The following is a 26699-nucleotide window of genomic DNA, read 5'->3' on the forward strand; positions in this document are numbered from 1 at the left end:
TTTACTGCTATAACTTTCTCTCTATGCAATGCTATAGTTGTATTGCCCAAACTAAATATTGTCTTTTAATTTTAACTCAATTTACCCGTTCTAATTTCTCTTGTGGTTACTTCTTCAATTCCTGGATTACTTAGAAATATATTGTTCAATTTCCAAATACTTTTGAATATTTAGTTATCTATTATTGATTTATAATTTAACGTTGTTAGTTTGAGATCATACTCTGTGTGTAGTATTTCACTTCTTGTAAATGTATTAAGATTTGTTTTATAGCCTTGCTCTACAGTCTGCCTCATTGTTCTGTGTGCTCTTGATAAGAATGTGTATTTTCTGTTACTGGGTAGACTGTTTTTTAAATATAAAGGAGCCCAAGCTGGTTAATAGAATTGTTTGGACCTTCTAAATCCTCACTGACATTTAGCTCCAATCTTCAATTTCAAACTCGCAGTTTCCTATGCAGCCTCAGGTCTCTGAAGTGATCAAAAAGAAATTATTATTATATTTTTGATTAGCCATTCTTTATTGTTATTGTTGTTGTTTTGGCGATGGCAATGTTGTTTCTTTCTTTCTTTTTTTCTTTCTTTCTTTCTTTCTTTCTTTCTTTCTTTCTTTCTTTCTTTCTTTCTTTCTTTCCTTTCCATTATTTTTTTTCTTGTTTTAACTTCCTGTATTCTAAATGGAGGCCGGAAAACTCAATCCCATTTTTAGAGAAAAAATGGAAATCACTTATCAGTGCTGCCTTCTGTTCTTTGGTAGGTTTGCACAGGTGCCACTTTTGGAATTCTTACTGAGCCACGGTCAGTATATCTGTGAAAAGTGAGAAATACTCATAATGAAGTGTATGTCTGTATGTATATGTATATATATGTATACACATATATGTATATGTATGTATATATATATATAAACTGCTTATAAGAACTAAAAGATAAATAAATAAATAAATAAATAAATATTCCATTCAAATTCTTGTGGGTAATGTGACATGAAACCACCTAGTAATTTGAAAACTAATGTTTATCTCTATCCATGTTGGTTGTAAGTGTACAACCTAATGATTCCATATTTGTGTATATTGAAAAATCACCACAATGAATCCAGTGAATATTTAGTAGTATTTTACAGTGATTAAACAGTCTTTTCAATACAACCATAAGAAGAGTAGGAAGTTCAAACTGCCAAAATTAAGAAATTAAATTCTCCCATATTAAAAAAAAAAAAGAATAACATCTTAGTTTGCCATTTTGTCTTAAGATTCTCAACTGTTTCTGACATGATGTTGACATCATCAACAGTTTAAGAAGAAATTTGATAGGAAACAAGTGCCTGGATGGTACTGGATTGCCATACTTGTTAACGGTGTTTAAAACATTTGGAAATGGTGCTGTGAATACAGTTCAGCTCCTACTGACCAAACTGCCAAGTGTTTTCAATTTTTCTCCCTCACTGTTTAATATGAGACCCATGCACAGTAATTTAACTGTTTTGTTATTTGTTTCAAAGAACTTTTAACTCACACTCATGTCCTAAAAATCTACAAAGAGTCTACCATAAGGTAATTTAACCAGGAGCCGACACAGGCACTCCTGTTTCTGTTCCCCACAAATACTTCTAATGATGTTGACAGTCACTCTTGTTATTTAACTATAGAATTTAGAAAGATAGTTTAATTTTTTTCATGTTTATTTAGTTTTCAGAGAGAGGGATGGGCAGAGAGAGAGAGAGAGAGAGAGAGAGAGAGAGAGGGAGGGAGAGAATTCCAAGTAGGCTCCTCACTGTCAGTGCAGAGATGGACGTGGGACTTGATCTCACAAACCGTGAGATCATGACCTGAGCTGAAATCAGGAGTCAGGCACTTAACTGACTGAGCCACCCAGGTGCCTCAAATAGCAGTTTAATGTGACTTTACAATATTAACGTGGTTTTCTAAAAGACAGATGGCGAAAATATTTTTTAAATATTTTAGAAGTTTATGATTATCAAATAAATGTACCAGACAAAAGAAGTTTCCTTATACTTGGTACTGTTTATCATTAGCAATTGTATCAGCAATTGGCAATTAACTGTTTATTAAAACAATTGGTAGTTTGTTATCAGTGTTAATAACTACCATCAGGGATGCGTCCTCTGTTCCAAACAGCTTCACAGGCAGTTTGTCTACTTTATATAAGTAAATAGTACTGAAGGCTAAGGAAGTAAATAGGGGTGGCCCTTGAACAATGCTGATATGAGCGGCATGGGTTCACTTATATGAAGATTTCTTTTCCAGTAAATATATGTATTTATTCCAGCACTGTACATGTATTTTTTTCTTCCTTGTGATTTTAATAATTTTCTTTAATCTAGCTTACTTTATTGTAGTAATATAATATATAATGCATATAACATACAAAATATATGTTAACTGATTGTTTATGTTATCATTAAGGCGCTCATCAACAGAAGCTATTAAGTTTCAGGCAGTCAAAAGTTATACATGAATTTCTACTGTGTAGGGAATCGGTTCTCCTAATCCTTGAGTTGTTCTTTGGTCATCTGTGCTGTCATTCCCCTTTTAGGGTTTGGCAAACTAGGTCTTGTTAAGAAAATTGCCCAGAGACACAGTTTTTAACCTGTTTTCCTCAAGAGCCAATGTCGTAGGAAGTCACCTCTTGGACAGACCATGAGGTGTCATACAAAACATTCACCTGTGTCCACATGACTTCACATACGGGCATCACTTGATTGCAAGAATAGTATTTTAAGCTCCTATGCCACATATAAAAAACATCAGACATCATATTTGGGGCACCTGCATGGCTCAGTCAGTTAAGCATCCAACTCACGGTTTGGCTGAGGTCATGATCTCATGGTTCGGGAGTTCAAGCCCCACATCTGGCTTGGCATTGACACTTTGGAGCCTGCTTGGGATTTTCTCTCTCTCTTTCTCTCTCTCTCTGTCCCTTTCTCTCTGCCCCTCACACACACACACACACACACACTCTCTCTCAAAATTAAATAAACTTAAAAAAAAGTAATTAAAAAACATATAAACAAAACAAATGTGGATGCTAAGTTGCAGTATAAGAAAATTGAATAAAGCAAAGCAAAGAAATAACTGCTGCAGGAGAATAGGCATGTATGAGTTTAGGTATATTTGCAAGAGTAGCTTCAATTTTGAATGAAGGAAATATTCTAGTAATCAGGTAAACTAATCCTAGATACAAAGCATCCTCAATTCCCTCTTCTGCCATTTGTCCCTGGCTAGGACTTTTATGCTAGTGATAAGAGCTGTACATTGTTAAGAGACCCTCTTGCTCCAGATCTCAGCTGGCCACATGTAGTCCCTCAAGCAAACTGCAAACATTTCTGTTAAGAATTAGTAATGACAGGGGCACGTGAGTGGCTCAGTTGGTGTCAGACTTTCGCCCAGGACATGATCTCACCGTTCCTGGGTTCAAGCCCTGTGCTAACAGCTCTGAGCCTGGAGCCTGCTTTAAATCTTTAGATTCTGTGCCTCCCTCTCTCTTTCTGTCTGCCCCTCCACTACTTGTGTGCCCACCCACACTCTCTCTCCCTCTGTCTCTCTGTCTTTCTCTCAAAAATAAATGAACATTTAAAGGAAAAAAAAAAAGAATTAGAAAGGACAAACTCCTGCAGGGGTAATTGCTATCCCTCACCTCACCCAAGAAACAGCAGCTTCCCAGAGTAAGAGGAGTTAATGATTTTCAGGTGGTTTCAAAGAATAATTCTCTTTAACATAGGATGTTTTATTGAGATGAACGACAGTCTCTCAGTTTGAAATGCATTTAAAGCTGACTCAGCAAAACTATCTTTCAAATCCATTGTTTGCAACGTTATAATACTTAAAGGGAAAACTTTAAATTTCTTCAGAGACAATGGATTACAATTAGCATCAAATAGCTAAACACATGTATTAAAAACTAACTGTATTTTAACTAACTTTATAAATTCCAACACTATTTAAAATAATGTCATAAAAATATTATTTTTAAGAGTATATGAGTATCTTATAAGGCTTTTATATGATAGCATTAGCAATACCATATCTCGATTGTGGGTTTCATGTTTCAAAATTTTATTTGGAGAGATAATGTTACTGGAACACTGGCACCTTCTTTTTTTTCTTCTACCCATAATACAGATTAATTTTTTTTTCAAATTTTTATTTAAATTCTAGTTAACATACAGTGTACTATTGGTTTCACGAGTAGAATTTTGTGATTCATCACTTACCTACAGATTATTTTTAAATTTGTGATTTTAAATGATTATTTACAATTGCCAGTTATTACTTTTTTTTTGTTCAATATATTCTCTCCCAAGTAAAAATCTCATAGATATACATTGAGATTTTTATCTAGTTAAGTAGTAAACTGTATATTGATGGCACAACAAAGTCCAGCTTTAATTAACTAAATTGTCACCTAGTTTTTATACTTTCCCCCCAAAAAATGGTTATTGCTGTCCTAACCTTGGCTTTTAATACATTACATATTCTTCAAGTCCCAAGACCAATAACAATTTCTCCAAACCTCAAAATATATTTAGTTGCCCTGCCTGTTCACCCTCATACCATACTGTTTGTATTCTGGTATCAGAATCATTTTAGCCCTATTTGCTGTTAGGTAGTTGTATGAACAAATAGTTATTCTCTGCTAACACACTCCACACACACACACACACACACACACACGCACACACACACAGGTTTTATTAGCATCTATCTTTTTTCCCAGCTTTATTGAGACATCATTGACATATAACATTGTGTCAAGTTTAAGATACACAGTGTGAGGATTTGACACACATATATATTGAGAAATAATTACCACTGCTGGGTTAGTTAATACCTCTATTATCTCACATAAACCAATTCTCTTTTGTGGTGAGAACATACAAGATCTACTCTCTTAGCAGCACTTAAATATGGGATAATACTGTATTATTAACTATAGTCATCATGCTATATAATAGGTTTGCATTATTATTTTTTGTTTATTTATTTGAGAGAGAGAGAGAGAGAGAGAGAGAGAGAGAGAGAGAGAGAGAGAGAGAAAATGCATGAGCAGGAGAGGGGCAGAGAGAAAGGGAGACAGAATCCGAAGCAGGCTCCTGGCTCTGAGCTGTAGGCACGGAACCTGACACAGGGCTGGAACTCAAGAGCTGTGAGAACACGACCTGAGCAGAAGTCGATGCTTCACTGACTGAGCCACCCAAGTGCCCCCAGGCCCACATTCTTATTAATCACATGACTAAAGTTTGTACTCTTTGACCAGCATCTCCCCATTTCTCTCCCTCCCATCTTCTGGAAACCATGATTCTATTCTCTGTTTCTATGAGTTTGCCTCTTTGGGTTTCACATATAACTGATATAGAGTATTTGTCTTTATCGGAGTTATTTCACTTAGGGTAACGTCCTCAAGATTCATCCATGTTGTTACAAATGTCAGGATTTTCTTGTTTCTCATGGCTGAATAATACTCCATTGTGTATATAAACCACATCTTCTTTATTCATCTGTAGATGGACACTTCAGGTTGTTTCCATGTCTTGGCTATTGGGAATAATCCTGCAGTGAACGTGGGGGTACAGACATCACTTTGAGATCCCAATTTCATTAATTTTGGATTTATACCCATAAGTAAAATTACTGAATTATATGGTAGTTCTGTTTTTAACCTTCGGAGGAATTTCCGTACTGCTTTCCATAAAGACTCTCCATTGTACCAACAGTGCACAAGGATTTTCTTTTCTCCACATCCACACCCATACTTGGTATCTTCTTGTCTTTTGGTGATAGCCAGTCTAATAGGTACGAAGTGGTAATTTTTGTGTTTTGATTTGTATGTATGCAAATGGATGTATCTAATTTATTAGCGAGAGAGGAAGCACATACATGAGCAAGGAAGGGGTAAAGAGGGATAGAGAGAGAGAGTAAATTTTTTAATGTTTATATTTGAGAGAGAGAGAGTGCAAGTGAGGGAGGGGCAGAGAGAGAGGGAGACACAGAATCTGAAACAGGATCCAAGCTCTGAGCTGTCAGCACAGAGCCCAATACTGATTCACACTCACAAACCCACGATCATGACTTGAGCCAATGTTGGACACTTAACCTACTAAGCCACCCAGGTGCCCTGAGAGAGAGAATCTTAAGCACACTCCACACCCAGCACAGGGTCCCATGCTAGGCTCAATCTCACAATTGTGAGATCATCACCTGAGCTGAAATTAAGAGTCAGTTGTGAGACCAACTAAAGCCAACCAGGTGCCCCATTGCTTTGCATTTTTGATGATTAATGACGTTGAGCATCTTTTCACGTACCAGATGATCATCTTTATGTTGTCTTTGGGGAAAAAAATAATGTCTATTCAGTTCCTCTAGACATTTTTGAATATAATTGCTTCTGTTTTTGAGGGGTTTTTTTAGCTACTGTATAAGTTTCTTAGTATTTTGAATAACCCCTTATCAGATATATGATATACAACTATGTTCTCTTATTCTCTTGTTCTCTTATTCATTGCCTTTTCATTTGGTTGACTATTTCTTTCACTGCATGAAAACTTTTTATTTTTATGTAAATCCCACTTACTGATTTTTGTGTTTGTTACTTGTACTTATTTTTGATATACCAAAAAATATTTTCTTCTAGGATTTTGATGGTTTCAAGTCTTATGTTTAAATTTTAACCCATTTAAAATTAATTTTTGTGAATGATATAAGATATTACTATTTTGTTATTCTGCATATGATTATACAGTATCCCCAGTATCTGAAAGACTATCCTTTTCCCAGTCAGCATTCTTGGCTCCCTTGTGAAATATTAATTGACCTTTCATGCAAAGGTTTTGTTTTTTTTTTTTTCTGGAATATTGATTCTGATCCATTGGTCTATGTGTTTATTTTTATGCCAATAATACTGTTTTTATTGCAATAGCTCTTTAATATAGTTTCATGAGGCAGTGTGATGTCTCCAACTTTGTTCTTTCTCAAGATTACTTTGGTTATTAGTTTTTTGGGGAGTTCCATATAAATTTTATTATTGTTTTTCCTATTTCTGTGAAACAGACATTGGAAATCTGATAAGGATTGCATTGAATCTATAGATAACTTGGAGTAATATGGACATTTAAACAATATTAATTCTTCAAGTTCATAAACACAGACAGAATATCTTTCCATTTGTGTCCTCTTCAATTTCTGTTATCACAGTTTTTCAGTTTACAGATCTTTCACCACCTTGGTTAAGCTTCCAATTACTTCATTGTTTTTGATGCTATTGCGAATGGGATCCTTTTCTTCATGTCCTTTTGCGATATTTTGTTTTTAGTGTATAGCAATGTGACTGATTTCTGTATGTTAGTTTTGTAGCCTGCAACTTTACTGAATTTTTGGTTGTTTCTAATAGTCTTTTAGTGAAGTCTTCAGGATTTTCCACATATTAGATCATATCATCTATAAACGCAAGCTTACTTCTTCCTAGTGAAGCTGGGTGAGTTTTGTTTATTTTTCTTGCCTGATGGCTCCAGTACTATGTTGAATAAAAGTGGGGAAATTGGGTATCTTCACCTTGTTTCTGATCTGAGAGGAAAAGCATTTGCTCTTTAACCACTGAGTATGTGTTATGGGATTATCGTATATGCCTTTTATTATTTAAGTTCCTCCTCTACTCAATGTGTTAAGAGTTTTTAACATGAAAGGATGCTATATTTTATAAGATGCTTTTTCTTCATTACCAAGATTACCATATCATTTTTAACTCCCTATTAATGCAGTATGTCACGTGTATTGATTTGTGTTTGTTGAACATTCTTGTATCACATAAATAAATCCCACTTGGTCAGAGTCTATGATCCTTCTAATGTGCTGTGAGATTTGGTTTCCTAATATTTTGTTAAAATTCTTTTGCATATACATTCATCAGGGGTGTTGACCTGTAGTTGTTTTTTTTGTTTGTTTGTTTTTTTGTTTTTTTTTGTTTTTTTTATTTATTTATTTTTTTCCTGTAGGGTCCTTGTCTGGCTTTTGTATCAGAGTAATACCGGTCTTGTAGCATGAGTTTGGGAGTGTTCTCTCCAACTTTTTGGAAGAGTTTGAGAATGATTGAGATTAATTCTTCTTTAAATATTTGGTAGAATTCACCAGGGAAACAGTCTGGACCTGGACTTTTCTTTATTTGGAGATTTTTGATTACTGATTCAGTTTCCTTACTTGTATCGGTCTATTTAGATTTTCTGTTTCTTCATAATTCAATCTCAGGAACTTCTATGTTCCTAGGCATTTATCTATTCCTTCCAGGTTTTACAATTTGTTGCTGTAGAATTCTTCATTGTAATCTCTGATAATCTTTTCCCCCCTGTAATATAAGATATAATATCTCTACTTTATTTTTTATTTTGTCTTAGACTTCTGTCTTTTTTCCTTAGTCTTGTTAGCTAAAATTTTGTCAATGTCATTTACTTTTCAAATAAACAACCCTGACTTAACTGATCTTTTCTATTGTTTTCTGGTCTCAATTTCATTACTTTCTGTTATGATATTTATTATTTCCTTACAGCTAACTTTGGACTTAGTTTGTTCTTCTGGTCCTAGTCCTTTGAGGTACAGAGTAAGGTTGTTAATTTGTAATGTATTTTCTTAAAGGAGATGTTTATCCCTATAAACTTCCCTTTTGGAATGATTTTAAATACATCCCATAAATTTTGGTGTGGTCAGTTTTGTTTGCTTCATGATATATATTTTTTTTAATTTCTCTTTTTATTTCTTATTTGACCCATCAGTTGTTATTTGCTTTCTACATATTTGTGAATTTTCCTTTTACCCTCTTGTTATTGATTGCTAATTTTATACCATTGTTATAGGGAAAGATACTTAGTTTGATTTTAATCCTCTCAAATTTGCAAATTTGTGACCTATCATATGATTCATCATAGAGAATGTTCTATGTGTGCTTGAGAATAATATGTATTCTGCTGCTGTTGGATAGAATGTTTTTATATGTCTGTTAGATCCATTTGATCTACAGTATAGTTCAAGTCCAATATTTCCTTATTGATTTCCTGTCTGGATGATTTATCTATTGTTGAAAGTGGGGTCTTGAAGTCTGCGACTATGATCGTATTGTCTGTTATTCCCTTTGATCTGTTAGTGTTCTCTAGTATATTTAGGTGCTCAAATGTTGGGTGCATATTTATGATTGTTATATCCTCTGGATGAATTGGCACCTTTATAATTATATAATGACTTTCTTTGTTTCTTCTTTACCATTTTTGGCTTACAGTCTACTTTTTCTGATATAAGTATAGCTACCCCCGCTCTCCTTTGGTTTCGATTTGCATGAAATATCTATTTTGATCTTTTCACTTTGAGCCAATATATGTCCTTAAAGCTGGAGTGAGTCTCTTGTAGGCAGCATATAGCTGGGTCTCCACTGCCCTCCCCCAATCCCACCTAGCCACTCTATACCTTTAATTGGATAATTTAATCCCTTTACTTTAAAAATTATTATTAATAGTAAGAACTTATTAATGCCATCTTATTATTTGGGGGATATTTTGTTATTAACCTTTTTCATTTCTCCCTCTGTGCCTTCCTTTGCAAAATGATGATTTTCCAGTGCTATGCTCTGCCTCCCTTTCCTTTAACTCACGTGTATCTACTGGAGGTTGTGGCTTTGTGTTACTATAAGGCTTACATAAAATATCTATAGACAGAATGCTGATGACAACTTTGATCACATGCAAAATCACTACATTTTGCTCCCTCTTTTATGTTTGGATGTCACAATTTGTCTGTGTCTGTATCGTGAATTCATTTGTGCACAAATTGTTGTAGCTATAGTTATTTTTAAGATCTTTGTCTTTGGGGCGCCTGGGTGGCTCAGTCAGTTAAGCATCCTACTCCAGCTCGGGTCATGATCTCATTGTCGGTGAGTTCAAGCCCCACGTCAGACTCTGTGCTGACAGCTCAGAGCCTGGAGCCTGTTTCAGATTCTGTGTCTCCCTCTCTCTCTGCCCCTCCCTGCTTGCACTCTGTCTCTCTCTCAAAAATAAATAAACGTTAAAGAAAAAAAAAAAAACATAAGATCTTTGCCTTTAACCTTGACACTAGAATGAAGTCTTTAACACCACCATATCACAGTATGTGAGTGTTCTGAAGCCAACTGTATACTTCTCTTTATCAATATGTTGTATATTTTTGTATGTTTTCACGGCAGTAATGTCTGTCCTTTTAGTTCAGCTTGAAGTATTTCTCTCATCATTTCTTGTAATGTAGGTCTGGTGATGATGAAATTCCTCAGTTTTTTGATTGCTTGTGTGTTTTGTTTTGTTTTGTTTTGTTTTTCTGGTTAAGTCTTTATCCTCCCTTCGTTTCTTAAGTATAGTTTTGCCAGAGAGAATATTTTTGGTTAGCAGTTTGTTTCTATCTGCACTTTGCATATTTCACCTCACTCTTTCCTGGACTGTAAAGATATGCTGAGAAATCTGATAGCCTAAAAAAGACGACCTCTCTATCTTTAATTTTTAACATTTTTATTATAATCTGTCTTCAAAGAATTCTCTTTAATTCACATTTGTTTCATGACCTATGACCATTATGAACTTGGATATCCAAATCTCTCTATAGATTCAAGAAGTTCTCAGCCATATTTAAATAAGTTTGCTGCCTTCTTCTCCCTCTTTTTCTACTGCAGTATTTGATGATTGTTTCTTTTGATGTTATCCCATACATCACACGGGCTTTTTCACACTTTTATTCCTTTTTCTTTGTTCTTTTGACTGGATAATTTCAAAATTGCTGACTCTAATTCATAGATTTTTTTTTTATTCTTGACACATTTTGCTATTGATTTCTATTTATTTTTTTTTTACTCTTTATTTATTTATTTTTAAGAGAGAGAGCACGAGCAGGGGAGGGACAGAGAGAGAGGGAGACAGAGAATCCCAATCAGGTTCTGTGCTGTCAGTGCAGAGTCTGATGTAGGGCTTGAACTCATGAATGATGAGATTATGGCCTGAGCTAAAATCAAGAGTCGGGTCGGATGCTTAACCGACTGAGCCACCTAGGTGTCCCGAGATTTTCGTTTCATTTATTGTATTCTTCCACTCCAGATTGTGTGCATTTTCATGATTTCTATTTCTTTGTAAATTTCTTGTTTTGTTCATGTATTGTTTTCCTGAATTCATTATATAGTTTTTCTGTAATCTCTTGTAGCTAATTTAACTTGTTTAAAACAACTATTTTGAGGGGCGCCTGGGTGGCTCAGTCGGTTAAGCGGCCGACTTCAGCTCAGGTCACGATCTCGCGGTCCATGAGTTCGAGCCCTGTGTCAGGCTCTGGGCTGATGGCTCAGAGCCTGGAGCCTGCTTCCGATTCTGTGTCTCCCTCTCTCTCTGCCCCTCCCCCGTTCATGCTCTGTCTCGGTCTCAAAAATAAATAAAACGTTAAAAAAAATTAAAAAAAAAACACAACTATTTTGAGTTCTTTTGGGGGGTAAATTGCAGCTCTCCAAGTCTTTGGGGCTGGCTATTGGAAGACTATTGTGATCCTTTGGTGCTGTAAAGGTTCCTTGATTTTTCATATCTCTTGAAGTCTTGGATGCTATCTTTGCATTGGCAGTATAATTACCTCTTCCAGTCTTGACTGAAGGACCTTAGGAGATAATTAGCCATACTAGAGATTCTGAGACTTTCTTGGCCCTTCTGTGGATATGCCTGCTTCATGGATTTTGGTCCCTTTTGTGGTAGACTTCTTGAATTGTATGCCTTCTCTTGATCCTGCAACATAACAGGCCAAATGCCAACAGCCTCCCTTTGCTTTCCCAAGAGAAAGCTAAAATTCAAGTTTGTGGTTTCTTTGTGGCCCACAGATTAGGCTGATTTTATGGATGTTCTTACCAGCTCTCTGCCTTCCCAACTTTGTGAGCACACATAGAGCTGGACACAGTGTCGGGGAGTATTAGAGTGAGGCCTGTGTAGGGATAGAGCTGCCTGTGCATTATCTGAGGGAATCAACAGGTAATGCATCCCCAGCATCTCATAAGCCAGCTTCTTGATGGAGTCTGTGATGCATTTAGTAAGATCTGCCTCCCCGTAATGCTCTTCTATAGTCTCATTTGCTGCTCTCCCAGACTTTTCCTACCCTCTTATCACCGGCAAGGAAGCCGGGCACTCACTCACTAGCTCCCTTTCCCTCATGGGAAAATCACAGGCTGAGAAGAAGTCTTTTGGAATTGAGTCATACCGCCTTGGAGGAAGGGTGACTTGGGAGAAATGCAGTTGTTCTTACCCTCTTCAATGTGTCCAAACTCATCGTTTTGTTTTGTTCTGTTTTGTTTGGGTTTTTTTTCCCCTCCAATTGTACTGGAACTTCTCTGCTGGAAACCTGGACTTCCACAAAGACTCTCTCATCTGTGAGTAACTGTCTAAGACAGTATTCTCCAGGGACTTCCAGATAGTGGCTGACAGGGGCTAAAGCCAACTCGCGGGCTAATGCAGGGTTTACAGTTGTGACTGAGGTCTGCAAGCCAATTACCCAATGTGTGGGTGGACATGACTCCTCCTAGGCCCCTTGGTGTATGGTCCTAAATCCCACAGCTCCCACAGAGATGCTTTTGTCCATGGATGGAAACCCAACTGTTACTGTTGGGGGGGTGGGCACGGCAAGAGACGCCGTATTAGGCCATGTTGCTATTATCACTCCAGCTTCTATCTTTAGTTTAGACATTAGTGTTTTACTTGGAACCAAATCTAGCACTAGACACTCTATAATACTTAACAAAAGTTAATTCCATTTGTTATTCTTTATATAAATGTCAAAGGACTGGGCAGCATAAATGCATAGATTTGTCAGCAGACATTTAGTATCTTCTATAATATTTCATCAGTTTCTATCTTTGAATGCTTGTTTCTTTTTGTTTTTGGTAACCTTTGGTCACTCCCGCCTAACATTGTATATATTTATATGTTTTTAGCAAAATCTAATTCAGTTATAATAATCTCTTAAATTCGTCTACATATGTATGCTACTCAAAAGGAAAAAGAAAATGTTTTCCTATATCCACACTTCCCTGATAGTCAACCTCAGTAGAACTTGTTTAAATGGCAGCACAATCCACCTATGGTTGTTTGGTTGAATGCAAACGGTCTTAGATTGATTTTAAAATGTCTTCTCTATAAAGAGTTTATATTTTAGGACAAAGTTTATTAAAAGATTTGAAATGCTGATTCTGAATGTGTTCAATTAAAGAAAAAGACAAAAATGTGATTATCACTAGGTTTGGGGAGTGAAATAAAATTGAAGATGATATGATATCCTGACAGTAATTCCAGTTAATATATAAGAAACTTTTGTCTTTTTTATAATGTGCTCAGAAAAAAAAAGTTACTCAGAAATAAATGTTCTGCCTACTTGCATGGAAGGTAACTCTAAGGGAAATTGCATTCATGTTGATTATGCCTGAATATACGTCCCAGCCAGAATTTCAATTACTAAGGACCTTAGATGAGTGAGCCAGGAGAAATCTGTCAGTTAAAAAAAAAAAAAAAAAAAAGTGAGTAGAGACAAGTATCTCTTCTCTCATGCTTCTTCTATGTATGGGAAGAATCAATTTGCTTTCATCTTAATCCCAAATAGAAGGAGCAATTGACTTTGGGGAAATCCTGTAAAATTTATTGCTGACAGCATGTTAGAGAGTACTTTCTAAGGATGACAGAACACATGAATTGATTTTGCTTCTAGTGACACGAGGATAACTGATTCTCTCAATCACATAGCATCACTCTGGGGTTTGTTGTCGCTTCTCCCTGCCATTTGGAAGTTTTATATCAAACATGGGAGAGGGGCGGGCCATCTGAAATCTACTCTGGTACTTGATTAGCATGATGTTTCCAACTGCCATTGCCTGTGTTTAGATAATATACAGAGCGCTAGTTGACTACATATATAAGAAGGAAAAAGTTGACTTCAACATATCAATAGTATTTAAACATTAGCAAATATATGAAAGGGCAAAATAATGTATCCTACAAATATTAAGATCAATTTTAAGAAAAAATATAATTTAGAAAAACTACCCTTATAAAATTATATTATATTCCTTTTACATCAATTTTAATATTTATAATATGAAATGAATTTAATTATCAAATGCAGTGATTGATTTTAGAAGACTTAGTGGAATTTTTCTTGAGCAAACAATATGTATCTCTTGTCACTTTCATAGAGTTATGTGTACAGATGTATGTGCATATCCATATATACATATATACACAGTATGGTATATACATACACACACGCATACATGTATGTGTATCATGTTGTATTATTATATGTTGAAACCTACATATATAAACATATATACTCACATAAATTTATACATGCACATATACATATAATTAATCTCATATATACACATATAATGTACATATTGAAAAGTGCTGTCAAGAACCTATGATGTAGGAAGGAATTATTTTAGCTACATTATATAAGAGAAGGAACAGAATATTCTAGATATGTTGTCACGTCTTTTCCTCCTCACCTTTATACCGTCCCACGAAAGACCCAAAAAACCAAAGGAACAGAAAAAACACAAAATTCACAGGAATCAAACAGGATAAAAATACAGACATTTTATTTTTAAAGGCCTCTGTAATAGATTGTAAGTGAGCCTCATCTCATTGTCTCAAAGTTTTCATAGAGGCCACTAAATAAAGGCTGATGGAAAAACAATAGTGCCCTGTTGCATCACGCCCTAATTACAAGCAGGAGATGTCTATACATCCAAAAGGGATGACGCAAGTGTCATTTGGGGAGCATCAGTTTGCCTCACAGCTGCATCCCCTAAGAGAGGTGATGGTTGAAAATTTGGAAAAGAGGCCCTTATTACAGAAAATAGGCAGCATCCTGCCAATCAAGCACTTCTTCCCATTCCATCTTGGACAAAGGCATGGAATGTTTCCCTTCGCCTGAAGCCAAATAAAGGAAGGTCCAAGGTATTCACAGCCAGAGTATGTCCTGGGCTCACTGGAGCTTGAAGGCCCTGAAGACCAGTAGAAGAAGCTCTCCGAGCATAGGCCAAGATGGCTGAGAGAAAAGACCAAACCTTTACTTATAGCAAGAGGAATACACAACCTTGGGAATCTTGCTCATGAGTACCGACTCAAAGTTTAAAATAATCCTCCATGAGAAAAGTGTTCGGTACCCTTGACCTAAAGGATGAAAGAGTGAGGTGCGGGAGCAGCTTTGGACATTATCAGTGTCAAGGTGACTGTTCTTGCAGGTTCACACCAATGATGCCAAAGAAAGATCCAGCAAGGACACATCAGTGATGAGAGGGCACCAACTCAAGATTACAGCTAACTCTTCCACGTATGATTGTGTTGCTTTTAGCGATCCTCCCCCTTTTGGGGGGGGTCAGATTCTGGAACGGCTTAAAATAACAGTTAACTAGGGAGTAGGGAAAAAAAATGATTAAGCAAGAAGATACTGACTAGTGCATGTCCCGGTGGAGGCTCTCAGGGCTTGAGTGGATCCAGGCTTGGGGTCTGCTATTTTGGAACAGATTATTGTTATCTAATTAATGCTGGTCTGGAATTTTTGTGCCCAGGCAAGGAACCGTTTAAAATATATACTGTATGGAGTACCTGAAAAGCTATGGGGTTGTCTGAGGTTTTAGTTAAGAGCGCAAAAGAGGATTAGGCCACAAAGCAGATATAAAGGGCTGGAGGGAGTAAAAGTAGTTCGGTTTCTGGTTGCAAGCCAAATCTAGATCATTCAAAGATCCAGTGCCCAAAGGTATGAAGCCATTTCAATATCCAGCAACTGACCTTGTGAAGAAATGCATCCTCCTATCCAAACTTATATAAAATATATTTTTCTATATTATATAAAATTCGAATCTTAGTTATGGATGTGATTTCGCCCTTCTTTGCTACTCCTGATACCTCCTTAGCTCATATGCCATCACACCTCCGTGGTCCCTCTGAAAGGTTGTGTTACCTGTGGTGTCAGAACTTGCAGTCTGTGTTCCAGACTTTCCCCAGACCAGTACTTGAAAAAATCAGAACCCGGTCATTTCATTTTTGTTTCGTAAACTCCAATCTTCACCTCTCCCTCCCCTCTGGAACCTTCAGAAGAAAACTATACTTCTTTACAGCACGTATTAGGCCCTTGGTGATCTGTTTCTCATTTACCTTTTGAGAATGATGTGTCACATCACTAAATAAACTGTCTCCTCCAATAGTTCCTCCAAAATATGCCTTCACATCTGTTTGTAAAATGATGCTACTCTTGGATGACTTCTTCCACCGTTTTCTTTACCTGGCTAATGTCTGCTTTGCCATCAAAATTGGTCTCAGAGGTACTGCTAACTGGTGACTTCCTTGAAAACCCTCCCTGACTTGATTCAGCCATCACTCTGAGCTACGTCTCCCTGCGCAGCTGTGTTAACCTCTTGCCCATTTCTGTCAGAGCACTCGGTCTGTCATAAAGAAGTAATAAATACTCACTGATAATACCATGAAAATTGCCAGTAAAATAAAACTTCCGAAGAAAATTGTATTTTAATCAGTTTCCTTCACCAACATGCAAATATAATTTAAAAAGATGAATTAAAGTTAATGGTAAATCTTAACTACCAAACAAATGGCTAGTAACTTTTCTTGTATGAAAAATTATATAAAATTTTAATAGTAGCATGAATAGCATTGATAGCTGTGATTTATGACTTGCTTTCTTAAATTCCAGATAAGTTTTATAACCTCACAAAGAACTTTATATGAATTATCGAACTTCAAAAAAAAAAGCTCTTTTTTTCATTCTCTAAATGAGGAAACTGCTGTTCTGAGGGGTGAAATGAATTCACAGAGCTAATAAAAAGAGCAAGACAGAGTGCTATCCCTATTTCTGTCTGATTCTGAAATTCTTGCTGTTAACTTCTAGGTTTTACAAAATAATCCTTGTCACTCACAGTTCGTGTCTTTATTATATCTTCTTATTACAGAATTTTATCCCCTCAAATAAAAACAGAAATGCAGATTGATGCCTTTAGCTTAGTTCCTAAATATACTCATGGGTTGCTCATCACAGATAGATTACAGAAGCAGGCCTAATAATTTGGATGGGACTCACACAGAATTTCCATTTTGGGGAGATTTTTAGGTGAAATTCTGTCTCTGGTTTAAGTGTTCTTATTCTCCCTCAACACTTTTTCTGAAAGAACTTGAGATTTTGTGCACCTACTATGGATGGGGTATTCTGACCCCAAAACAGTTATGATGCTGGCACAGAGGGCCCGGTTTTCTCTACTTTATGTGTTGATATTTTTAATGATCTTTTTTAAAACTAGATATACAGCTAGCTATGGGAAAATATCTTTGACAAGAATTTCTGTTGAAATACTTTTGTTTTTTAATCCTGAGATATTCTCTGGCAACTTTATTCCTACAACATTTTCTGGAAAATATTGTCTTCATTTACTCATTCTTCCCACATTGATTTAGAAAGCATATAATACAAGGATGAAGTAAAAGAGGGCTTACAGAGTTGTTAGTGTTAATTTTTAGTTAATCTTGGTTGCCAGAGTCTTTTTGTTTTATGTCAACAAACATTGCAAAGCAAAGGCTTTTCTATGTAGTTCTAAGTTCTAAGAAGCTGCTTTGGTATTAGTATACATTATGTGAATATTTTTAATGTGTAGGTCAGAACAAGAGGTTTATAGATTTGCTTGTCGTATGCATTTCTTCCTGCCATAATTGAAAACTCTTGAGGGAACTTGTACATTAAGGAAATATCTGGAGGGTGAAAAGTAAAGCATTGTGAATTCTTGATTTAGCTTCTGCCATAATGCTATCTTGCTGAAAAAGTAAGTTAAATATGCAGATGCACCAAGAATACATACCTACCTGGGGCACCTGGGTGGCTCAGTAGGTTAAGCAACTGATTTTGGCTCAGGTCATGATCTCACAGTTCATGAGTTCAAGCCCCTAGCCCCGTGTCCGGCCCTGTGCTGACAGCTCAGAGCCTGGAGCCTGCTTGGGATTCTTTGTCTCCCTCTCACTCTCTGCCCCTCCCTTGCTTGCACTCTGTCTCTTTTTGTCTTTCAAAAATAAATAAACATTGGGGAAAAAATAATAAAAAAGAAGAATACATAACTAGCCTCACAAAACAAGGCAAATCTTTTCATTTCATTTAAAGACATATATGGGCCAGCTGGGCGGCTCAGTGGGTTAAGCGTCAGACTTTGGCTCAGATCATGATCCCGTGGTTCCTCAGTTTGGGCCCACGTCGGGCTCTGTGCTGACAGCACAGAACCTGGAGCCTGCTTCGGATTCTGTGTCTGCCTCTCTCTCTCTGCCCCTCCTTTGCTTGCACTCTGCCTCTTCCTGTCTCTCAAAAATAAATAAACATTAAAAACAATGTTAAATAGATATATATTTTCTCTCACTTAAAGTGAGAAAGAAATCTTCCATGTAGAAAATGTGATTTATTGTGAAGTTTAAGAGAGAAGGAGAATATTTGAAGTCATTTAGGCAGAAGTGTTATTGGTTCAAAAATCAAGATTTTTTTTCTTTAGGATCTTGTAAGTCTTCTTTAACATATAAAAATCCTTTTAGAGACTTTCCTTATCTATACCCACCCCAACTTAAAAATACGTAAACATTCATTCCTCACGGGGCAGCTCTGTCTGCCCACAGGTCCTGTCCCTGCTTTCATAAAAACACCCCTTTGCACCAAAAAACAAAACAAAACAAAACAAAAACAAAACAAACAAACAAAAAACCACATAAGTTCTTTTTCTTTAATGAATTTTCAAAATGATGAAAAAAATTAACACCTAATAATAAAATAATTTATCATCAAAGATGAAGAGATTTCCTGCACCAATGGAAAAAGATCGAAAGATGAAGATTTTCCAAAAGAGGAAAGATGAAGATTTAATTAGAGACTGGTATTTGGTTTAAAAGTTGAATCTGAAAAGAAACAACAAAATGTGAGCATTAATTGGTAGTATTTAGTTACTGAAGAGACACTCCAGAATGTCTAATCTGACTTTGTCTCTCTATAATTAAGGCATTAAATGAACATGGCATTTAGCTGAGATATGTTTCACTATAGTTCTTGAATCCAAGACTCTTTCCAATGTGTAGATTGAAAGTTTTTCAGCAAGTTACTTTAAAGCCCATCATGTCATCTTTTCTGCCTGCACAGCTATGTTTTCATCTAACAGGAATAGTTTACTGATTTTCTCAATTTTCTTGTACTGATAAGAGAAATTAGGGTTTTCAGACATGTGGGATGGACCCCCCAACCTCCTGCATGATATAGCATCATCAGTGCAAAACTAGTAAAAGAAAATGCAGGAGCAGAGCAAGTGGTGCGTGATCAATCTGCGGCTGAATTGGCCTAGGTTTTCAGGCACTGACCTTCCAATTCACTGGACCTGTTCCCTGAGCAAATGTGCTGCAGAAAGGAGATTGCTGCTTCTAAATTGCCTCTGCCTGCTTGGGTCTGGCCTTTGGGACCCACTACAAAGCCCTCCTTAAATCGCATCTTTCTCTAATTGCCTAAGGGATTCAAAATTTTGCATTTCTTGCCCTTACGTTAGGAATGTCAGTAAGAACCATAACTCCTCTAACTTTATCTTGTGAGACCACATTTCTTTCCTGGGGAGGTGGGCTTGTAAATATACCAAAATCTGCAATTAAGTTTGAAATTAAAAAAAGAAAAAAAAAACTGCATCAGTTTTTTTTCAATGACATTCCCTTTTATCATATTCTTGCTCTCAACTAAGAACATTTTTAAATTTCTTATTTAATTTTCAGCTTAATTTACTTAATTTGAAATTTTGATAAGTTTTTGTTTTAATTCCAGTTGGTTAACGTGCAGTGTTAAATTAATTTCAGATGTGCAACACAGCAATTCAACATATTCTACACATCAGCTAGTGCTTATCATGACACACTCCTTAATCCCCACCAACTATTTAAACCATGCCCCCACCCACCTCCCCTCTGGTAACCATTAGTTTGTTCTCTATAGTTAAGAGTCTGTTTCTTGGTTTGCCTATCTCTCTTTTTCCCCCTTCGCTCATTTGTTTTGTTTCTCAAATTCCACATATGAATGATATCATATGGTATTTGTCTTTCTCTGATTGACTTATTTCACTTTGATTATACTATCTAACTCCATTCATGGTGAAATCCAAGATTTCATTCTTTTTTATGGCTAAGTAGTATTCCATTATATACTCCTATATATATTTCCCCATTATATTATAAATATGTATATATATATATATATTTATATATTATATGCTATATACTATATATTTGTGATTATTATTTTTATGTTATATATAAAATTCCATTATATATATTCCAATATATATATTCCATTATATTTCTATATATTTTATACAATATAATGGAATATATACTCAAGTACACATATATATGTATACACTTATATACATATATATGTATATACATCTATATACATGTATACACATACATATATGCATGTATATACATGTATACATACATATATGTATATACATGTATATACATGTATACACATACATAATATGTATATTATATACATATAAATATATGTATATACACATATATACACTTTATATACAAATATAAACATACTACACTCTCCATTAATCTATCCATGGACACTTGGGCTGCTTCCATATCTTGGCTATTGTAGACAATGCTGCTATAAACAAAGGATTGCGTGTATCCTCTTGAATTAGTGTTTTGTATTCTTTGGGTAAACACCCAGTAGTGCAGGTAGTTCTATTTTTAACTTTTTGGGGCACCTCCATACTGTTTTCCACAGTGGCTGCACCAGTTTGCATTCCCACCACATCCTCACCAACACTTAGTAACTAAGCATTTTTGACCTGAAAATCAGGTCAGACTTCCAGTCATAAAGTTTTCTCCTGTACCTGATCCTCATCCATCCTTTGCTCTTCCCCTTCTATCTTTGAACATGGCCTGTGCTATATTTTATCAACTTTAATGATTTCATTTTCACTTACAAGATACATATCAACTTTTCTCTCTTATTATGTGCTTCTTAAAACTCTTCTCTAAAGGACAATTTCAATATGTTTTTAACATCATGTATTTAATTGGAATGTTTTGGTATTAATACTGTTAGCTTATGCTTCTTCATTTTTAATTTAGATTCAATAATTAATTTTGCGTTTTTTGAAATGCGTATTTCTTAATGTAGGCCATATTTTAATTTGTATTCCAGTCTTCTTCATCTCAGTAAATGACAAGCCCATTCTTCTGGTTCTTCAGGCCAAAAACAAACACACATAAACAGAAAAAACAAAAACAAAAACAAAAAACGGAAAACAAACAAGAAGCCATTCTGATTTTTCACTTCTCCCACACCTTGCAGCCAATTCATTATACCTTCATTATATATCCTCTATCCAATTACTTCATTTAATCTCTTTCTATTACAGGCTTACCTTGGAGATATTGTGGGTCGGGTTAATGGGCACCACAATAAAGCAAGCTGATGAATGTTTTGGTTTCCTAGTGCGTGTTATACTGCAGTGTGTTATATGTGCAATAACATTATGTCTAAAAAATACAACAGACATGCATTTTCAAATACTTAAAAATACTTGACTGTGGGGCGCCTGGGCGGCTCAGTCAGTTGAGGGTCACATTCAGCTCCTGTCACTATCTCATGGTTTGTGGGTTCAAGCCGTGCATCAGGCTTTCTGCAGTCAGAGCCCAGCCTTCTTTGAATCCTCTGTCTCCGTCTCTCTCTGCCCCTTCCCTGCTCACACTCTCTAAAAAGTGAATAAAAATTTATTTAAAAAAATACTTCATTGCTAGAAAATGCTAATCATCTTCCAAGCTTTCAAGGAGTTATCATCTTTTTGTTGGTGGAAGGTCTTGACTGGAAGTTGATGAGTGCTGGCTGACCATGGTGATGGTTGCTAAAAGTTTGGGTGGTTGTGGCAATTTCTTAAGATGAAATAAGTTATCTTCATATAGCCTACTGCTTACATTTTGAAATGACAGTCTCATTAGATAACATGTATTAAGTAGCTATCACATGCAAGCACTGTTTTAGGTATTTCCTATGTTTCACCTCATTTTATCCTATCAACGGTACGATGAACCGGGTACTGCTATTATCTGATTTCACATAGCAGATAATTAAATTCAGAGAGATCAAGTAACTTATTTTTTCAAAGAGATTAATAATTTAACCAAGTTCAAAACTTCAGTAAAAGACCTAATGCAAACTTGGACATTCTCATTTTAGAAGACTGAGTCTTAGCTAGCATGCGAAGAAGCCATCCTTAAATTATCTCCAGTGTATGAGTGACTTCTCTTTGGGGCTGCACACTATTAATCTAAAAGCTGTTGAAATTCCTAGCCGGGATCAGAAGTTGAGAGCTGGTTTGCAAGAACATGGCATTACTATTTCAGAGGTACAGCAGCAGCGAACATGCTACTGGGACCAGACAAACTGGAACAGAGGGAAAAAAAATATCATAGTAGGAAAAATCCTGTTATTTTTTTTCCTGTGTGTTTTTTTTGTTTTGTTTTTTGTTTTTGTTTTTTGTTTGTTTGTTTTTTTTGTTTTGTTTTGTTTTGTTTTTGGTTTATTTAATTTATCTATTTACTTTTGAAACATCCATATATAGAAAAAAACAGCATTTCATCATCTGGATTTTTCCAACTTCTATGGGATAATTTCAGCCTAACGTCTTCCTCGTTGTGACCCACAATGTCAGAGAAGAACCTTGAACTCTTCTTCAAGGGAAGAAAGAACTGCAGTTCTAATGAGTTATCTGCTTTCTGTTTATTGTTGTTTTGCTAGTGCTAGGCTTCTGGACACAGGTGATTCAGAATGATTTAGCAACACAGCACAAAACACTGGTCTTGAACATATTGCTTTCATCTGTCTTCTAGCACCTACTCATTAGAGTTTGTTGGTGAAGTAAAATTAAGACGCTGTTTATGTGTTTCCTGTGACACATGCCAGAGGATTAGGAAAAATGTACACTTTATCCCTAAGAATTTGCCTCTCATCTGGTTTTCAAACTGCATTAAAGATTAATCCCTAAAAGCTTATGTTGCTCGGATGGCACTTTTACCATGTTGAGTAGATTTTCCCCTATGAGAACATTTCTTTGGTCAATTTAGTTAGAACCTAAGTGAGTGGTTTCCTCAAGTTGCCCTCTTTCCCAAAAGCCACAGCCAGTAATCACTTGTTCAAAATAAAATTTGGACCTAAATCAAGAAACTGTGTATAACTTGGTCAATTATCTCTTATCAGTCACGTTAGAAAGGAAGACAATGCTTGAACGTACACAGTTCATGCAAAATATCCAGTAATTGCTTAAATGTGCTTAAGAAATGCAGGTCCCAACTTACTGTAATATTGACGGGACAGAGAACAGAGAGGAATTTCTTCCTATAAAACAGGCAAAAGAGGAAGAAATTAACAAATGACCCAGATGACTTGCATAATGGAAGTTTTTTTTTTAATTTTTTATTATTTTAATGTTTTTTTTTGAAAGAGAGACAAAGCACAAGCAGGGGAGGGACAGTGAGAGAAGTGTCGTAGACTCTCTAAAGTCCTAAGTGTCTAAAGTTCTCTCTTGTCTAGCAAGAGAGCAGAACGCAGGATGAAAAGCAAGAGATGGCTTAATGTCCAGGAAAAGACAAGAGCCCCGAGTAAGGGTCCTTGCCCCGTCTTTATTAGGATCAGAAGGTTTACAAACATGGTGATGGATGTGCACAAAGACACAATGAATCTGTGAACATTAACTTGTGGACATGAGGGAAAGGGGGTCTTGATGATATTCAGCGTTAGGGATTTAGGTTAATACAAAACAAATTCCGAGAGCTGGGCAGTCGGGCAGAAGGTTGTTTAGAGCGGACATGCGACAGCACCTCTGTTTTCTTAGCTAGCCTAGGGGATGAGACAGATAGGGGAAATAACCTCAGAGTTAACAAGGCACATTTTCTTTTGTTAATCATCTCTACTCTGGGCTGCTTCACCTGCAGTGCAGCGGTCTATAGCCCAATTCACCTATTTACCTAACTTGGTCCTTCCTCCTGTGAAAACAGGTTTTGCTACAGTACTAAATTGGGGAACAATTCTGCCCTGAATGTCTAACCTTGTTTATTTCATATACCTATGTATTGGGCACAAAAATATACCTTACTTTTGGGCCTTTGCCTCTCCCTCTCTATTCTGGGCGTTCTGTACTTCTTCTCTATTCTGGGCTGCCTTTGCACCTCCGTATTCTTGGTTGCCTTGTCTTGTTTACCCAAACTCAGGTGTGAACATCCTATGGCCTTTTATTTCCTTATGCATTGTTAACCCATTGGTGTAAGCCTGGGAGATTTCTAAGCTTATCCCCCGCAGAGAAGGAGACCCAAAATCCGAAGCAGGGTCCAGTCTCTGAGCTGTCAGCACAGAGTCCAATGAGGGACTCGAACTCACGAATCGTGAGATCATGACCTGAGTCACAGTTGGACACTTCACCAACTGAGCCACCCAGGCTCCCCAAAGGTTTTGCTTTGTTCTGTTTTGTTTTGTAATGATATTACAAGGGTAAGGTACAGGGTTTTATGAAAAATAAAAGTGCAGATTCAGAATTGGCAGGTCTGGGTTTGCATTTCCAGCAAGTGCTGGAGTCTGATGCTGTCACTCACTCCAAGCACCACACTTTGACTATAAAATGTCTAAGAATTTTGCAAAAAGCTATGGTGCCTGGTATGCTGCAGGCCACGTTAATGATCATCTTGTCATGTATTAAGTTATCATTTCATTTAACAGGGATGTACTGACAACTTGTTACTTGTCAAGCATCTACTCATGTGTTTGGTGCATGCCTGCAAACAAAACAGATCCTTATCCATGACCACCTGGCTTGCGTTCTAGTTGTTGGGGGTGGTGAAGGGAAGACAGAAAACAAACAATAAAAGCATAATAAAGATAACATTACACATCTTGCTAGAAGGTCGTGACTGTGATGGAATAAGAAAAGCAATTAGAGCAAGACATAAGGATCAGGAGTGTGGAGTCAAGGACGAAACAAAGTTTGGTATTAAGTAAAGGCTCAGGGTTATTATCGGCATTTATAGTATTCCCAATTTAGCAGGAATAAAAAGAATCTCTCCGGAAAAAAACAAAGACAAAAACAACAAACAAACAACAACAACAACAACAACAACAACCCTACCTACAATTTGCAGATTTCCAAAAGCTCTACTTTAATTTTCCCCAGAGGAGCAAAACTCCATTAAGAAAAGAGGCACAGATGGTTTTGATTGTCTTTTTCTTTCAGTTTTGCTTGAGAGAAGATGGTATTTATTCTGTCATTTCTGGCTGAAAGAAGAATCGCATTGCTTATAAAAGGTAAATCCATAGTTATGTAAAAAAGGTAAAAAAACAACAACAACAAAAAAAACTTCATGCTTGCAAATTGCCAATAGGAGTAGAGATTCATCAAAGAATATACATCATCATGATTTTTGCATTTTATTCTTCTTGTTCTTCTTTTAGCGACTATGGTAATTCCACAAGTTTATGTAAGTCATTTTGTCTCTACAGATGAAAATAGCTTGAATTTAATGTGTATTGATAACACATTTTGGAGATTAGAGATGGGAGTGTATGTGAAAATTGCTAATCAAAAATTTTACAGGTAAATAATTAAAATTTAAATTACCAACACATTTCTTTATACTCTCAAGGTACATTATGTTGACTGAACATTTACAAAACATAAAAAATAAAGTAAAACACTTTCACCAAAACAAATAAAAAAGTATCATTTTTGGTTGGAAAAATGTTTGTACATGGTTTTTGAACCGTGAAAAGAGTGATTAATGTTTATTAATTAAGCTCCAGACCTAGTTGTAAAATCTGCAGCTTATAATCCTTTTTTGTAGTGTTTATTGCTCTAAGCGAATCAGACTATATAAAAATCAGGGGAGGGCTTTTTAACTTGGTAATTGAAAATCATCGATTGAGCCAGGTCTATTTCAGCAAATAGTGGTTTTATGGGTAATTTTTCACAATTCATTGGCACTTTAGTAAGAGAAAAATTCCTCTTTACTTTGAGGAAATTTTCCCTTGCTGCCATCACCTGTAATAAATATACATTTTGACTAAAAATTAATGGGAATGTCTATTTTTCCTCTGCCAAAACACATAAAAATGATTGTAACTCTTCAAGACAATTACTTCGGAGAATTATATTCTGTAAAACCATGTTAAGGTTTTTAAACATATCTTTGAAGGCCTCTTTCAAAATCAAACTCAGAGATAATTTGTAATACAAAACAAAAAGGTAAAATAATTCAAAAGATGGGTAGATTGATACACACACACACACACACACACACACACACAAATACACACAAAGCCTGCTTCATAAGAATTTATACTCTTTCCCTTTATTTATTTATTTATTTTTTGGCTCAAACACATCATAATCATCTACCTAGATCTCTGTCGCACCTAGGTGGCTCAGTCGGTTGAGCATCCAACTTTGGCCAGGTGGTGATCTCACAGTTCGTGAGTTTGAGCCCCATGTTGGGCTCTGTGCTGACAGCTCAGAGCCTGAAGCCTGCTTTGGATTCTGTGTCTCCCTCTCTCTCTGCACCCCCCCCAACCTTGCACTCCGTCTCTG

At 36.1% G+C, this 26699-nt stretch overlaps 1 protein-coding gene across 5 annotated transcripts in view; it reads left to right on the forward strand.

Moving 5' to 3' along the window:
- The window catches only part of CDH18 (cadherin 18), a 526050-nt gene that overhangs the window by 356154 nt on the left and 143197 nt on the right, over positions 1-26699 (forward strand). The window contains exon 2 of one of the 5 annotated variants that reach the window (XM_042997289.1): positions 25350-25420. The exons of the other annotated variants lie outside the window; for them this stretch is intronic. Coding sequence (XP_042853223.1) covers positions 25366-25420 — 55 coding nt within the window. The 5' untranslated portion in view covers positions 25350-25365. The remainder of the gene's footprint in view (positions 1-25349; positions 25421-26699) is intronic. 5 annotated transcript variants of the gene reach the window in all.

Source organism: Panthera tigris, chromosome A1, assembly GCF_018350195.1.
Source record: "Panthera tigris isolate Pti1 chromosome A1, P.tigris_Pti1_mat1.1, whole genome shotgun sequence".
In the NCBI taxonomy this organism is placed as follows: Eukaryota; Metazoa; Chordata; class Mammalia; order Carnivora; family Felidae; genus Panthera; species Panthera tigris.